The 14,724-nt window shown below is 46.8% G+C and overlaps 1 protein-coding gene across 1 annotated transcript in view; it reads right to left on the reverse strand.

The window, feature by feature from the left end:
- Positions 1 to 3,127: 3,127 nt before the first annotated feature.
- The window catches only part of LOC128853841 (uncharacterized protein C7orf57 homolog), a 42,157-nt gene continuing 30,560 nt past the window's right edge, over positions 3,128 to 14,724 (reverse strand). Inside the window, 3 exon segments of the mRNA XM_054081825.1 lie at positions 3,128 to 3,294; positions 5,256 to 5,392; positions 6,454 to 6,554. Of these exon segments, the coding sequence (XP_053937800.1) occupies positions 3,128 to 3,294; positions 5,256 to 5,392; positions 6,454 to 6,554 (405 nt within the window).

The following is a 14,724-nucleotide window of genomic DNA, read 5'->3' on the forward strand; positions in this document are numbered from 1 at the left end:
CCCCCAATTGACACCAGGCCCCAACTGACTCGAGCCCCAACTGACAACAGCCCCAACTGACACAGCCCCCAACTCACAGCGGCCCCAACTGACAGAAACACCAACGGACACCAGACCAAACTGACACATCCCTCAATTGAGACGAGCCACAACTGACACTGGCCCAAACTAACACCAGCCCCAACTGACACCAGCCCCAACAGACACATCCCCCAACTGACACCAGCTGCGAACGACACAACCCACACTGACACCAGCCACAACTGACACCAGCTCAAACTGACACCAGCCCCAACCAAAACCAGCCCCAACCGACACTAGCCTTAAATGACACAACCCCAAACCGACAGCAGCCCCAACCGACACATCCCCCAACTGACACCAGCCGCAACCTACACCAGCCCTAACTGACACAAACCCCAACTGACACAATCCCCAACCGACAAATCCCCCAACTGACACTGGCCAAAATTGACACCACCCTCAACCGACACATCCCCCAACCGACAGACGACCTCAACTGACACAACCTACAACTGACAGCAGCCCCAAGCGACAGGAGCGCCAACTGACACCAACCCCAAACAGCCGCTGCCCCCAACCAACAGAGTCCCAAACAGACACCAGCCCCAACCGACACAACCTCAAACTGACACCAGCCCCAACCAACACCAGCCTAAACAGAAAAAAACCCCAACCGACACCATTCCACACCGACACATCCCACAACTGACACCAGCCACAACCAATACCGGCCCCAACCGACACATCCTCCAACTGACACCAGCCCCAACTGACAACAGCCCCAACCAAAACATCCCCCAACAGAAACAACCGTTAATGACAGCAGCCCAAAACGACAGCAGCCCCAGCTTACACCAGCCCCTACTGACACAACCCCCAACTGACAAAAGTTTAAACTGTCAACAGCACAAACCAACACAACCCCAAAACGACACCCGCCCCAACCGACAAAAGCCCCAAATGACATAATCAAAAAACAAAACATCCCCCAACTGACACCAGCCCCAACCGACACAACCCCAAACTGAAACCAGCCCCCACCTGAAACCAGCCCCAACAGACAAACCCCCCAACTGACACCACCACCAACCGACACATCCCCCAACTGACACCGGCCACAACCGACACCATACCCAACTGACACAACCCACAACTGACAACAGCCTGAACTGACACAATCCCGAACTGAAACTGGCCCCAACTGACACTGGCCCCAACTGTCACCAGCCCCAACTGAAACCAGCCCCAACCGACACATCCTCCAACAGACACACCCCGCAATGACAGCAGCCCAAAGCGACAGCAGCCCCAACCGACAGCAGCCCCTACTGACACAACCCCCAACTGAAACCATCAAAAAACAAAACATCCCCCAACTGACACCAGCCCCAACCGACACAACCCCCAACTGAAACCAGCCCCCACTTCAAACAAGCCCCAACAGACAAAACCCCGAACTGACACCAGCACCAACCGACACATCAATGTCTGGATGGAGATCGGGGACAAGTGGTGCCCCTTCAACTCTGCCATGGCACCAGTGCTATAGAATATCTTCAGCAATGACAGTGGGATCGAGCGCACCCTCAGCTACTTGGCAGACGACAGGAAGCCAAACAGCGCAGTTCACATGCCTGAGGGACAAATACTACATCTGCGGGAAAATTGTGTCCCTTCTGTACTTGTCCTGTCCTCAGAACTCTGTCGAACCTTCAGACAGTTCCCAGCCTCACTAAGGCGACTGCTGGGACTGAACTCTTTCCTGACCATAAAGCAGTGAGTAAAGTTAGAGTATGAAAATAAAGACAACTTCCCAACACATCTCCATCCCATCATGCCTCTCTAAACAGAACTGACACTCTTACCAAAACCGACACAAGTACTTCCCAAAGGGGACTATACTTCATCCACTATATCATACGCATCCCCGAATGTATGTGTGTGGAAAAAAAGGATTTCTGTGTCCACTGAATGAGTTCACACAGAAGCCACAAAGTTGAGAAGAACCCGGTCCCTAAGGGAGGCAATTCTTACACTGCCTCCTCATTCATCTCAGACCTCTTCTTCTCATCTTCAATGAATAAAGCAGAGCAGAAAGTTAATAACTCTGGTGGATTTAAAAAAACATAGATGCAATGAAGAGACAGCCTTTAATTTGCTTCCTGTTACCCACCTCTCCGCTCTTTTCGACAGCATACAAACATCATATGACCCCTTTCCCTGCTAAATCCTCCTCCACCAGCAAAGCTGAGGAGAGCATGCAGGAAGACACGTACGTGTTACATATGCACTTCAAAGCTTTTATTATTTTTTAAAAAAGTCCAAGTACGGGAAACATTCAGACATTAAACAAAAAAATTATACCCTCCCTAGCAACATAATTATTTCTATTAATATGTCAGCGAATACTAGTAGAATATTAATATGTTCCGAGAGCCTAAATAACTGTAGAGCAAGCTAATGAAAAATTCTAATGCTACCCATCCAACTCTATCACGCCCTCAAGCCTGGTGGTGGTGGCGGGTGGAGGCATGTTGGTGTTCCTCCACAGGATAAGACTAATCTGGGGATCAGAAAGCCAAACAGGAGAGGTGACCCAAAGTCTACGATACATTCTGTCAGTTGGGTTTCCTTGGCATGCATCACCCATGCATCACCCAGGCGAGGGAAGGATGCTCACACAGCATTGCTGAACCCCTTTGTGACAAAAACGCACTCAAAATTTCTTAATTTTTTTTCATATTTCAAACAACTTTTAAGCCAATATTAACAGAACATTATTAGAATCCCAAGAGAGAAACAGAACTGTGGAACAGAAGCAAAAATAACTTATCAGAAAAACGTGCCCTGCCAAGCTCTACCACCACGCTCCATCCACCTCATCCCCATCTCCCCCATCTCCCTCTCATCACTGCTCTGGGTTTAACCCCACGTTCCCACCCCAGTGCTGACTCTCACAGCCCGGCGCTTGCTGGGAAGGGTTGCAGTGGATTGGTGATTCTGCGTTTTTTGGGCATGCAATGTTGGGGCGCTGGAAGGTCCATCCCCACGTGCTGCCATGACTCCTGGGGCCCCATCCCATTGTTGATCAACTGCTCACAGCTCAGGACTGCACTGAGCTCTGCCATCTGATGCTGTCATTGATGGTGAGCAGCTCCATGCACAGAGAGAGCAATTTGATGTCACTCTCAGAGATGGCTCTCCTGCTGCGTTCCGGGTGAGTGTTGGCTTGGGTGTGGGTTGCAGCACAGCGGCTGAAAATGTTGCTGCCTGGGGAGATTGTGCAGCCCAGAGATGGCCCCACGGGGACAGTCATTTTGGAGAAGGTGAGCTGGGGACATTGCCTCTCCATCTCCTGGAACCCCAGAATGGCCTGCAGCAGCACTGGGAAGACTGGAATGCCTGGTATCTTCAGAGGGCACTATGGTGGGCACTGTGGTTGGCCCTGTGGTGTCCCAGGGGCTGCGCAGGCTGGGGGCTCGATCAGACCTTGTGCTGTGGATGAGCCTGGTGGTGGCTGGTGGTGGCACGTCAGTGCTCATCGCCTGCTTAGAGCAGATCCGGGGCATGAAAAGTCGTGGAGGCGTCTGCAGCCCTGCAGAGCGGAGTGGGAACAGTGCTGTGCTGAGGGGACTCTCCACGGTCACACGCCGAGCCGGCTCTCATAGCTGGGCTCCCCCAGCTCTGCAGCAGCTCGGGGCTGGGGCACTCCCCACAGTGCGGACTGCTGTGCCCATCGGACAGGGCTGCCGATCACGACGGAGAGTCGCTTATAGGAGGTCAAACAGGAGAGCTGATCACAAGTCTCTGGAAAATTCTCTGTTCGTTGTGTTTATGCAGCACACACCACCCAGGCAAGGGCAGGGACAGTCGCACAGGATTGCTGAACCCTTGTTCAGCCAGGGAGGCAGGGGATGATGAAGGTGCCTGGTATTTAAAAATATTTATGTTGTGACACAGAGAAGCTCTCGCCGAGGTTTTCCAACCCACAAATCCACTAGGCCACAGGCAATCGGGTGCAGTTTCTCAGGACAAGGGTTTTGCTCTCCATCCTGCAGAGACAGGGAAACACTCAGAACCAGCTGCTCAACAGTCATACCAGCCTTGCAACTGGGTGCAACTTGAAGCAGTCCTATCCACGCCTCTAAAACCACAGCTGAATGTTCTCTCTGTGTCACAGGTCTCAAGGGTGAGGTCCTGGGCTAAAAGTGTATCAAAAAGAAGGGAGATCAGTAGGAGCAACTGGGCTGTTCTCTGAACCAGCAGAGAAGACACAGATGCATCAAGATGCTCATCACACAGCATTGCTGGGGACTACAGAGCTTATGGCTGTCATGGGATCTCCATGTCAGCAAAAAAACAGTGACCAAGAGAACAGGAACTGCTGGGAGAAAGAGGGATGTTAGCCCAGCCTCTGATCTCAGCAGCCACACAGCCAGCAAGAAGCAGCAGAGTGAACATGAGCCAGCAGCAGCCCAGGTGGCCAAGAAGGCCAATGGCATCTTGGATTGGATCAGAGATGGGTGACCAGCAGGTCCAGGGAGGTGATTCTGTCCCTGGACTCAGCACTGGTGAGGCCGCGCCTCGAATCCTGTGTTCAGTTCTGGGCCCCTCACTGCAAGAAGGATGTTGAGGCTCTGGAGCGCGTCCAGAGAAGAGCAACAAAGCTGGGGAAGGGGCTGGAGAACAAGTCTTACGAGGAGCCACTGAGGGACCTGAGGTTGTTTTGCCTGGAGAAGAGGAGGCTGAGGGGAGACCTTATTGCTCTCTACAACTGCCTGAAAGGAGTTTTTATGAACAGTGACTTATTTCTTAACCATAACTATCAGTGACAGTTGTCACACAAGTTTTCAAAAAAATATTAGGGGCCAAAGACTACTCACAACAAACAAGCCACAAATATGTTATGGTCTGCTTAAATGCAGGCAGGAGGACAGAAGCGTGTCTATAGCACTGTCGGAAAAAACCATCACACAGAAGCCCTTGGATCCAAACAGAGCATAGCTCTGCAATGACAAAGATGAGAACAATCCATGAGAGCCCCTGCCCTCCCTGACTACAAACAGGAGCGCTTTCTTCTTCAGCTGCTCATGAAGGACTGTAAGCTAAGCATGGTAATTCCCGAAGTCTCAGGATTTTCAAAGAGAGCCATGCAAATTATTCAGGCTGCCCTCTGCTCTTACTTGGAGATCCCAACTCATTTGGAAAGAAGCAGCCTTTGATGATTTTACCTTTGGTCCGCTCACTATTTTCTGATGTTTCTTGAACCTTTTCTTCCCATCTGTTACGCTCCCAAAAGCAGTCAATCCCGTCACCATTGCTAATTAAATTGCTAAACCTAAACACTTCACTTCTAGTCTGAGCAGGTCTGTAAATTCAAATATATTAAGGAAAAAAACAGCACAACTAAACAAAAATGGGGATTGTGTGGGAAAATTTCATTTTGCACAGAAAGGGCAATAATCTTATAATTTATTTCTAAGTAACTAGACATATACATAGGACTGAAATGTACATATAAACATATAAATGTAATCATCAAAAAAATAAAACAACCAACAAAACCCCCCAAAGCACACAACTGTGCCTGATTCACTAATATGTAATTTTACGTGACGAGAACCATCCATGTTATTGGAACTTAACATGTAGAATTTTACTCAGTTCTGATCTCGGAGACGAAAACGTGAGAAAGGGAAATCACACAAGGAATGCATCAGTTAAAAACGCCGACTGCACTCATTCTGTGCTGCACGGTGAAATTTTGCCACAGATTTGCTCATAAGTTCATTACACAGTTTAATCATTTATTTTGCATCACTAATGTATTTCTAAAACATACTAGGGGTACTGATGACTGTGTAATAAGTTATTAACACAAAGCACACAGAAACAATTCAGTTGTGCACACAGGTGACACTGTGATTACATCACATCACAGGCGATATCATCATTTGTTTAAAGACTACTATCTTCCAGGTGTTCCTTACAGTATTTTTGCTGCGGCTGACCTTATACCGGCTTTAGTTGATGTGTTTTCTTAAAATGGTAGTCCTACTTATGTCTCTGTAACCAATGCTAACAATGGACTTTATAGTTTGCATCTGCTCACTGGTACTGAAGAAAAAAAACAGACTATTTAGAATACAATAAAAGTGTGCCACATGAAGACATGTACCTAGATGCTTAGTTTTCCTCAAGAAAAATTAAATTAAATAGATTTCCTATGCAAATTAAAGTGCTGCTGTTTTACTTGTTTGTAAAATTATTTTAGCATTACATATGAGAGTGAGTTTAGTGGCAGTAAGGATCCAAAAGCCCAGACACATATTGAGTAATCCCTGCAACGCCACAAGGAGTATTGTCACTTGCCTCCACGAGTAGCTGCAGGCTTAGGAGTTCAATGAATTTCAGAAGCGTACTACTTACAGAGGAGGAAAGGAAAGCTTAGTTTTGCTGCTAAAGTCCTTGTTTGTAGAAACATTTGGCATTCTGCTCGCACATTTGGAGTTTCTAGCTGGGAGCTTTAACTGTGTAAGAGAAATCTTAACTTAATAAAAGGAGCTATGATCAAACAATAAAAGAGCTAGGACAAAAAAACCCAGGAAGATTATATAATAATATAACTTTCAGAAGTGAAGGTCAAAGGCCCCAAAAGTCTTCAAATTTTACCTCTTATCTACATTACTCCCATAAGTAAGAGCAGAGGAGTAGAAAGGAACACCCAAGATGAAGCAGCACCTTAGTTAGTTATTCTAGATCAGGTCAGCTGTTTGTTCAGTATGTCAAGAATGCAAATGTTCTCTCCACAAGCTTTTAACTCACAGTACGCTTCTACCCAAAGTGAAGCTTCAAATTCAAACTCATCCACTGCAGCCTCCCAGCTTGGCTCATTCCTCTGTTGGCAGTGTATGAAAACATCCTCGTCTTACTAAAGGCAGAGGGACCAGCAATTAATTGCCACCTCATTTCCTGCATTTTTGTTTCTATCAAAAGCATAAAGCATCCCATATAATAAGAAAACAGTTGTGGTACTTGAATTAGAGTTTTGAAGCTCAAACAAAGAAAGAAACGTTGGGGAAGACTACAACAGAAAAGTGTATTCTATCCTCTGTCACTCGCTAATGACAGGTAAAGAAACTCAGTGTTGGCTGAAAGACAGAGAAGAACACACCTGGGAAGCCAGTGAAATGACATCACAAACTCTAGGACTGAAAGTTGTAAAACTGAAAGGAATGGAGAAACATTAGTAACACGTTATCAAAGCTGTTTATTTTAACTTTGATCAAAATTAAAAACCGCTCAACTTACTTCCCTCTAAAACAAAACCTTTAAGTTAAATATCCCAAGCCATTCCCAGGTATCTTTCACTTGTAGCTGCTAAGAAATTCTGAGGCTAAAGAAAAACCAAATCACCTTTAAAGACTATTTACAGCTTACTTCATTGCATGAAGCGTGGAAAAGAAAGCACAGACTTTGCAAAGCTTATTAACCAGTTTTTATGTGTTATACTAAAACATCCTTTTAATTAGAACCTCCATACTATTTGGCCATTTTCTCTGTTAAACATCCACCTGGGCTAGCAGTCCATCGCTTTGCCATGAGCACAAAGACTAAATCCTTCATGCACTAACACATCTCTGCTGCTTATACAAAATTCCCAGGAGAACAAGAATTATCCCTGTGATTAAGGCATTAGGGAGCAACTTAGGTATATATCCCAAGGCATGGAGAACCATGCAGCGGTTCCCTGATCTCCAGTCCTCCTCTGTGCAGTGACAACTATAATATAAGGAACAGTGGAGACTCTAATGCTTCAAAGGAAACTGGCATAAAGCTCGAGAGCAAGGGCCCACTCAGGAAACACCGTATTCCAAACTGAGTAGAAGAGGCACTCTTAGAGGCTGAAATGTTATTGCACTTGTCCCTAAGGATGCTCTTTGGGCTCTGTCTCCACAGCTCCATCACACATCTCTCTCCTCAGCAACTGCTTAGTCAGACTGCACTGCAAAAAGGTTTTCAATACATTCAGTCTCAATACTTGACGTACTTTGCTGTTGCATTATCATCACTTAGTCAAAGAAATAAATCGAATATTCCTTGCAAATTTGCCTATGGTATATTGCAATACATCTCTTAACACTTCCACATACAGGAGGTAAGGTGACAAAACTAAAACCAAGACTGCAAGGGCTACATCCATCATCTCACTTGAAGGCTCTTCAGAAATGTACTCTTAAAACACAGGACAGAAACCTAATATAGAAGGAGATAGAAGAAATACCCGTGAAAGAAGCAACATGTGATGTTTCAAGACATACCAGATGCTTTTCAGGGAACATGAAAAGGTACCATGTAGGGCAACCATTTCAGGGTTGGTGGGGTGGAGGTGAAGCTAAAGCTAGAGGCACGGAATCTGCCTTCTCAGGCACCTAATGTTAAAGGGAAAGTTTTGGTAGATTTAGTAGCGTAGACAAAGTTCAACTTCACCTTCTAGAAGACAAGTATAAATTAAATACCAGGGCCTCGGCAGATTTGGTATCTGATCTGAGTCTATAACATAGATTCGTTTTGTATTTGGTGATAAATAAAAGACATGAGAACTTCCCTTCACATGACTGTAGGAAACCGCGTCTCGATCAAACTCCACCCACTACAGAAATGGACCTCAGCCTCACTTTACCAGTCACCCCACAGGGACTTCAATTACACAGTTCTTAAAGTTAAATTTCACTCTCAGAGTACTTCTTACTTGTTAACTGAAACATAAAAATTGCTTCTGGAATACGGAAGCTTGAGTGGACTACAGCAGGTGTAAAGAGAAAAAAAGAGAAAAGCTGCTGCTCTTTTGATTTGTCTGGTTGGAAAAGCATTACCTTTGTTTTCAGGCTGCTCTTTTATCAGGAAGAAATGCTCGCTTTACTCAGCAAAAAGCACTGTCTCCCTTGATAAAATGGACAGTCAGAACCTTGGGACGTCACGTTCCTCTTGTACCTCGTTTCTCTGACTCTAAATTCTTTGACAAGTTTCTACTGGTCTGTTAATTCCTATTTCTGGATTTGTCACCCTGCTCTAAGCATCCATGCAAGGCATCTGCTCAAGTTCCTCCCATTTTCTTCTTTAATAAAGGATGTAACAAAAGCATGGAGCACACTGGTATGAGAAAAGAGCACTGTAACAAACTGTCATCAGGAAAAACAATTTATAGGCATTTACCAAGTTTCCTGATGATGCTTTTTTCTGATAACACAATTTTCACCAGACCACTACTGAAATAGCCCAAGCAGAAATTGTAAAGACCTCGGTCAAGTGCAGCTAAACCGGTATCACCTACTTCGACCAGAAATAGGGCAGAACTACACATTTTGTTGAGCACTACCTACACACGACAGACTGCAAGGGTGTCTTGACAAAGTGACCTCTTCCATCACATTTTCAATTGCTCATTTTTTTTCTATAGGTTCATTTCAAAACTCCACAGGATATTTTGTAGTATCTACAAGGACTTTCTACCATCATACTCAAGCAAAGCCAAAGAAAACAAAGGAAAACCAAACAAGCGAGGCACACGTTCACCAGGACTGCCTCCTTGTCTTGCCAGCCTGACAGAAGCTGAATCAGCCTCTGACCCTGCAGCACCACATGGCACTTTGTGGGAAGGTTTTGCAGGGTCGACCACACCTGGTATCTGTTGGAGGAATCGTGCTTTCGAGGTTACCAGCTTCTCTTGTCATTTCAGTGGCCTGTGGCGTTACCCTCCTGCCAGAATGGAAAACAAAATGTTTATTGTGGAGAGTTTTTGTAGAGACATGGCTTGAGGAGAAGAGACGTGAGAAAATACAGCTGGTGAAATAATAACAGCCTCGTACAAGGCCACAGTCTCCCTGAGCAAGAAGTTAGGCGATAACAGGAGATAAAAACAGGACCTAGAAAAACCACAAACATCCTAGGAATGGAGCAATAGAGGCAGGGCTGACACTCTGTATCGGACCAATGATGAGCCTTACTTTTGTAATATGTATGAGCCTTATTACTGCTATTATAAAAGCATGCCTATCGTATCAATAAATCGAGACTTGTTGATCATCATCGGATGTGCTTGTCTCCCGTCGACTCCGTCAAATGGTGACCCCGATGTACCCCCTGGACACCACGGACGACTCCGTCAAATGGTGACCCCGATGTACCCCCTGGACACCACGGACGACCCCGTCAAATGGTGATCCCCGACATGCCGGAGCAAAATGCAGGCATTGAACCACGGACGAGCGACGACAGGGTAAAAGTTTGGGTCCTGAAGCAGCCGGGACAGCAATAAGCGCGAATAAAAGTAAGGTGACCGTATAGACGAGCCTGAGGACGCGCCGTGCTCTGGGCGACCATGTAGATGGGCCCGGCCGATACGTGCTGCCGAGACCTTGAGGGGCTGCAACAGCGCTGATAAATTAGGTATGGAAAGGCAAGCAGCATATAATTTATTTACCGCTTTCCTGGAAGAGCGGCGGGTTAAGGGAATAGATTTGCAGAAGGAGTTAACGAGTCTTTTAACATATGGGCATGCTAAAGGCTTATTCATAAATCCGCATACCGTACATGAGCTGACAGAGTGGCGAAAGTTCGGAGATGTGTTGTGGGAGGCTACATTACAGGATGATAAAACGGCAAAAAAGTTGGGAAAGCTATGGAAGGTGGTACATAACGAGCTTTTACAGTACCAGGCAGAAAAGAAAGCAGCTGAGCAAGCATCTGCTGCTCACACAAAAAATAGAAACTATGAAAGAGAATGGTCCCAAACTACTCCTTTGCCCCCTACGGTCACGCAGGTGGCTTTACCCCCGCCGCCGCCACCGCCTTCTGGCTCTGGCTCAGAGGCAGCTTCTGAGCCGTCCGCACCCCCCGAAGAGCAGGGGCCGCGGCCGAAAGCGCCCCCGGCCGTTCTCCCTCTGGGCAATGAGACAACCCCTGGGGCGGAAAGCGAGTTAGCGGAGGTCATTGCCAGGGAGCGGAGAGAAGCTTGGGCTGCGCTTGCAAAAGACGGCTTGGAAAGGGGAGATCACTGTGCGGTTAATGCAGCAGCACAGCTAGCATGCCCGGTGATCTTCCAGGCTCAGGCAGGTGGAGGACTGATGGCAACAATTACTGCCCTCGATTGGAAATTGCTGTCACAGTTGCGATCTACAGTCAGCCAGTTCGGGGTGACAAGTGACCGGTAAAGCAGATGTTAGACTACATATGGGGCACTCAAGTGCTTCTGCCCGCTGATTGTAGAGGAATAGCAAAGTTAATATTTACACAGCATCAACAGCTTTTATTTAATGCACATTGGCAAGCGATTGTTAACGAATGTGTGGCAGTACAGAGGCAGCCAGCAGATCCTCTTCATGGAGTGACAGCTGATGAGCTTATGGGGCTGGGAGCGTTTCTCCGCACGGAAGCTCAGGCTATGGTGGGACCAGACAAGTGCCGAGAGGCTATGAGATTGGTCAGATTGGCTATAGATAAGGTAAAAGAACCTGGAGGACTACCCGTATATATGGGAATCAAGCAGGGTCGGGAAGAACCGTTTGGTGCATTTATAGATAAGGCTGCTGCCGCAATAGAAAAAGCAGGGGTACCCGAATACATGCGAGGGGCACTGCTAAAACAGTGCGCTCTTCAAAATTGCAATCAGGCTACACGGAGTGTGATTAACACCTTGGGTGCAAATTGGACCATAGAGGAGGCATTAGAAAGGATGGCTCAAATGCCGTTAGGATCACAAGCATTTTTAGTAGATGCTATTAAGCAGCTGGGGCTGGGATTACAGGAACAGGCAAAGGCTTCACAAAATCAGGTGTTAGCTGCTCTCGCACCCCTTCAAGCGTCAGCCGCAGTTAATTCGGCTCCGTCGGGAACCCGTACGCGATGCTACAGATGCGGAGGCATGGGTCACATGCGCCGAGAATGCCAGGCTACAGGGATATGGTGCCGAAAGTGCCGTTCGGATACTCACACTACGGGCGCTTGTCGGCAGAGGTCGGGAAACTCCGGCAGGAGCGCGAATTGCAGTGGCCGCGCTCAGACACAAGTCGCCTCTGCAGCTCAACCGACCTTCCCTGCCCCCAACCTGCCACCACAGGGAGCCTCGGGCTGGACTTGGCAGCAGCAGTAGAAATCACGCTAATGACATCGCACCCACAAAAGATCCCAACAGGAATTAAAGGACCTATTGTTATACAAGGTCGAGCGGTGGGTGCACTGCTATTAGGACGATCGTCTGCCTCTATGATTGGATTATTTGTGTTACCTGGTGTTATTGATGCGGACTTTACTGGAGAAATTATGATCATGGTGCATACTCCTTTTCCACCCGTTCAAATTAATAAGGGACAGAGAATTGCTCAATTGGTACCGTTGGAGCAAATGACAAAAGAGATAAAGCCTATAAGGGAACAAGAGAGGGGAGAAAAAGGTCTCGGATCCACTGGCGGCCTGACCTTGCTGACTTTAAATCTTAATGAAAGGCCCAAGAAAACCGTGGAGGTGGAATATCAAGGACAAAAGAGGTCATTTTCAGGCCTTTTGGACACTGGGGCTGATTCCAGCATTATTAGCCCTAACTGCTGGCCTCCACATTGGCCTTTACAACCGGCTGCCACCACAGTGACCGGGGTTGGAGGTTTAACCCTGGCCAGTCGTTCCCCTCCTATCAAGGTGAACATCGATGGAAAACAATTAACAGCTACTTTCTCAGTAGTCCAATTGCCACCTACCGTGCAGTGCCTTATAGGGCGGGACATTCTGACCCAATTGGGAGTGGTGCTAACCAATGAGCACCCTTTGGGGTAGTGGCCGTTGCCTGGACTTTCCCGATAGCCATTACCTGGAAAACCAGCTCTCCGGTGTGGGTTAAGCAATGGCCTTTAAAAAGGGAGAGTCTCCAGCGTGCTCATGATCTAGTGAAGGAGCAATACGAACAGGGGCATCTGCGACTATCCACAAGCCCCTGGAACACTCCAATTTTTGTGATCAAAAAGAAATCAGGAAAGTTTCGTTTGTTACATGATTTGCGTACTGTCAATGCCCAAACGGAACCCATGGGGGCTTTACAACCAGGATTACCTAATCCCGCAATGATTCCTAAGGATTGGCCACTACTAATTATTGATCTTAAAGACTGCTTTTTTACTATTGCCCTTCATCCACAAGACATGATGCGATTTGCATTTACATTGCCTGCACTTAACAGGGAGGGGCCGGACCAAAGATTTGAATGGACAGTACTCCCGCAGGGAATGCGCAATAGTCCTACTTTATGCCAAATTTATGTTGACTCTGCATTACAGCCCCTGAGAAAGAGATGGCCAAATGTAGTGATTTATCACTATATGGATGATATATTGTTTGCCCAACCAAAACCTTTTACTGAACAGCAAATTCAGGAGATACGGACTGCCTTGGCACAATTTTCCCTTGTTATAGCCCCTGAGAAAATTCAAACAACAGCTCCGTGGAAATATTTGGGATGGACAATGTCGGAACAAATAGTTAAATCCCAGAAGCTACAACTGCAAACAAAACTCACAACTCTGAATGAGGCTCAGAAGTTACTGGGCGATCTTCAATGGTTAAAACCGATTGTGGGAATACCAAACGAACTGCTGGACGAATTACACCCACTTCTCAAAGGTACGGACCCAGCAAGACCGATCTGTGTTACTCCGGAACAACAGCACACTCTTCAGAATATAATGGACTGCATTACACAGGGGCAAGTCCATCGGCGAGATCCAGAATTATCCATAGACCTGACCATCTGGAACGGTCCCAAATACCTCCTTGGGGCACTGACTCAATTGCAAAAGAAAACGGGGGAGATAAGGGTATTGGAGTGGATTTCCCCCACCTTACAACAAACCAAAACTCTGGTTCAAAAGGTCGAAATGCTAGCGGACTTAATAAAGAAAGGCAAGGAGAGAATGCTACAAGTAGCTGGAACCGAGCCAGCAGTAATCAGGATGCCAATTAAAAAGGATACCTTGGACTGGTACTTGTGTAATAGCGAGGAGCTGCAGGAGGCACTTTCAGGTGCGAGCTGCCCCATTGAAACAGAAAAGCTCCGGCAGGCGCCAGTTCAATGGATTGGGGAATGGAATTGGATCACTCGGCCAAAACGAGAAAATTCCCCTATCGCAGATGCTCTTACGGCATTCACGGATGCTGGCAGAAAATCCAGAACTGCTGCAATAACATGGCAAGAAAAGGGACTATGGAAACATCAGATTTTACAAGCAGAAGCTGCCACTGATCCTACGACCGCTGCTGTCACAGTTGAAAGGATACTCGAAAGCCATCGACAGGGTTTTGAAGCACTGCCAGACCTTTGAAGGACTAATTACAACTATTTGACGGTTATCGGAAGTATTACATATGGGGCCAGCGGGTCAAAATTGTCTTGATTGTAATAATCCATGTTGTGCTGCTTGGGTAGCTTTGTACTGCAGGGGTTGCGATAAGATCTTTTGGATAGAACAGTCCCTAGTATGTGACTTATGGTGTAACAGGTGTGCATTTAACCATAACTTTAACAGCTGGCAGAAAGAGCTGCAAGAGCAAACAAGGCTAGCAACAACCACGGCCTTAGCATTTTTTGAAGCACCTGAACAGAAAATATTGGCTTACTACCGTTGGGAATTGGAGAATATTGTTAAAAGGGGTTAT

This window comes from Cuculus canorus, chromosome 16, assembly GCF_017976375.1.
Source record: "Cuculus canorus isolate bCucCan1 chromosome 16, bCucCan1.pri, whole genome shotgun sequence".
NCBI classification, from domain to species: Eukaryota; Metazoa; Chordata; class Aves; order Cuculiformes; family Cuculidae; genus Cuculus; species Cuculus canorus.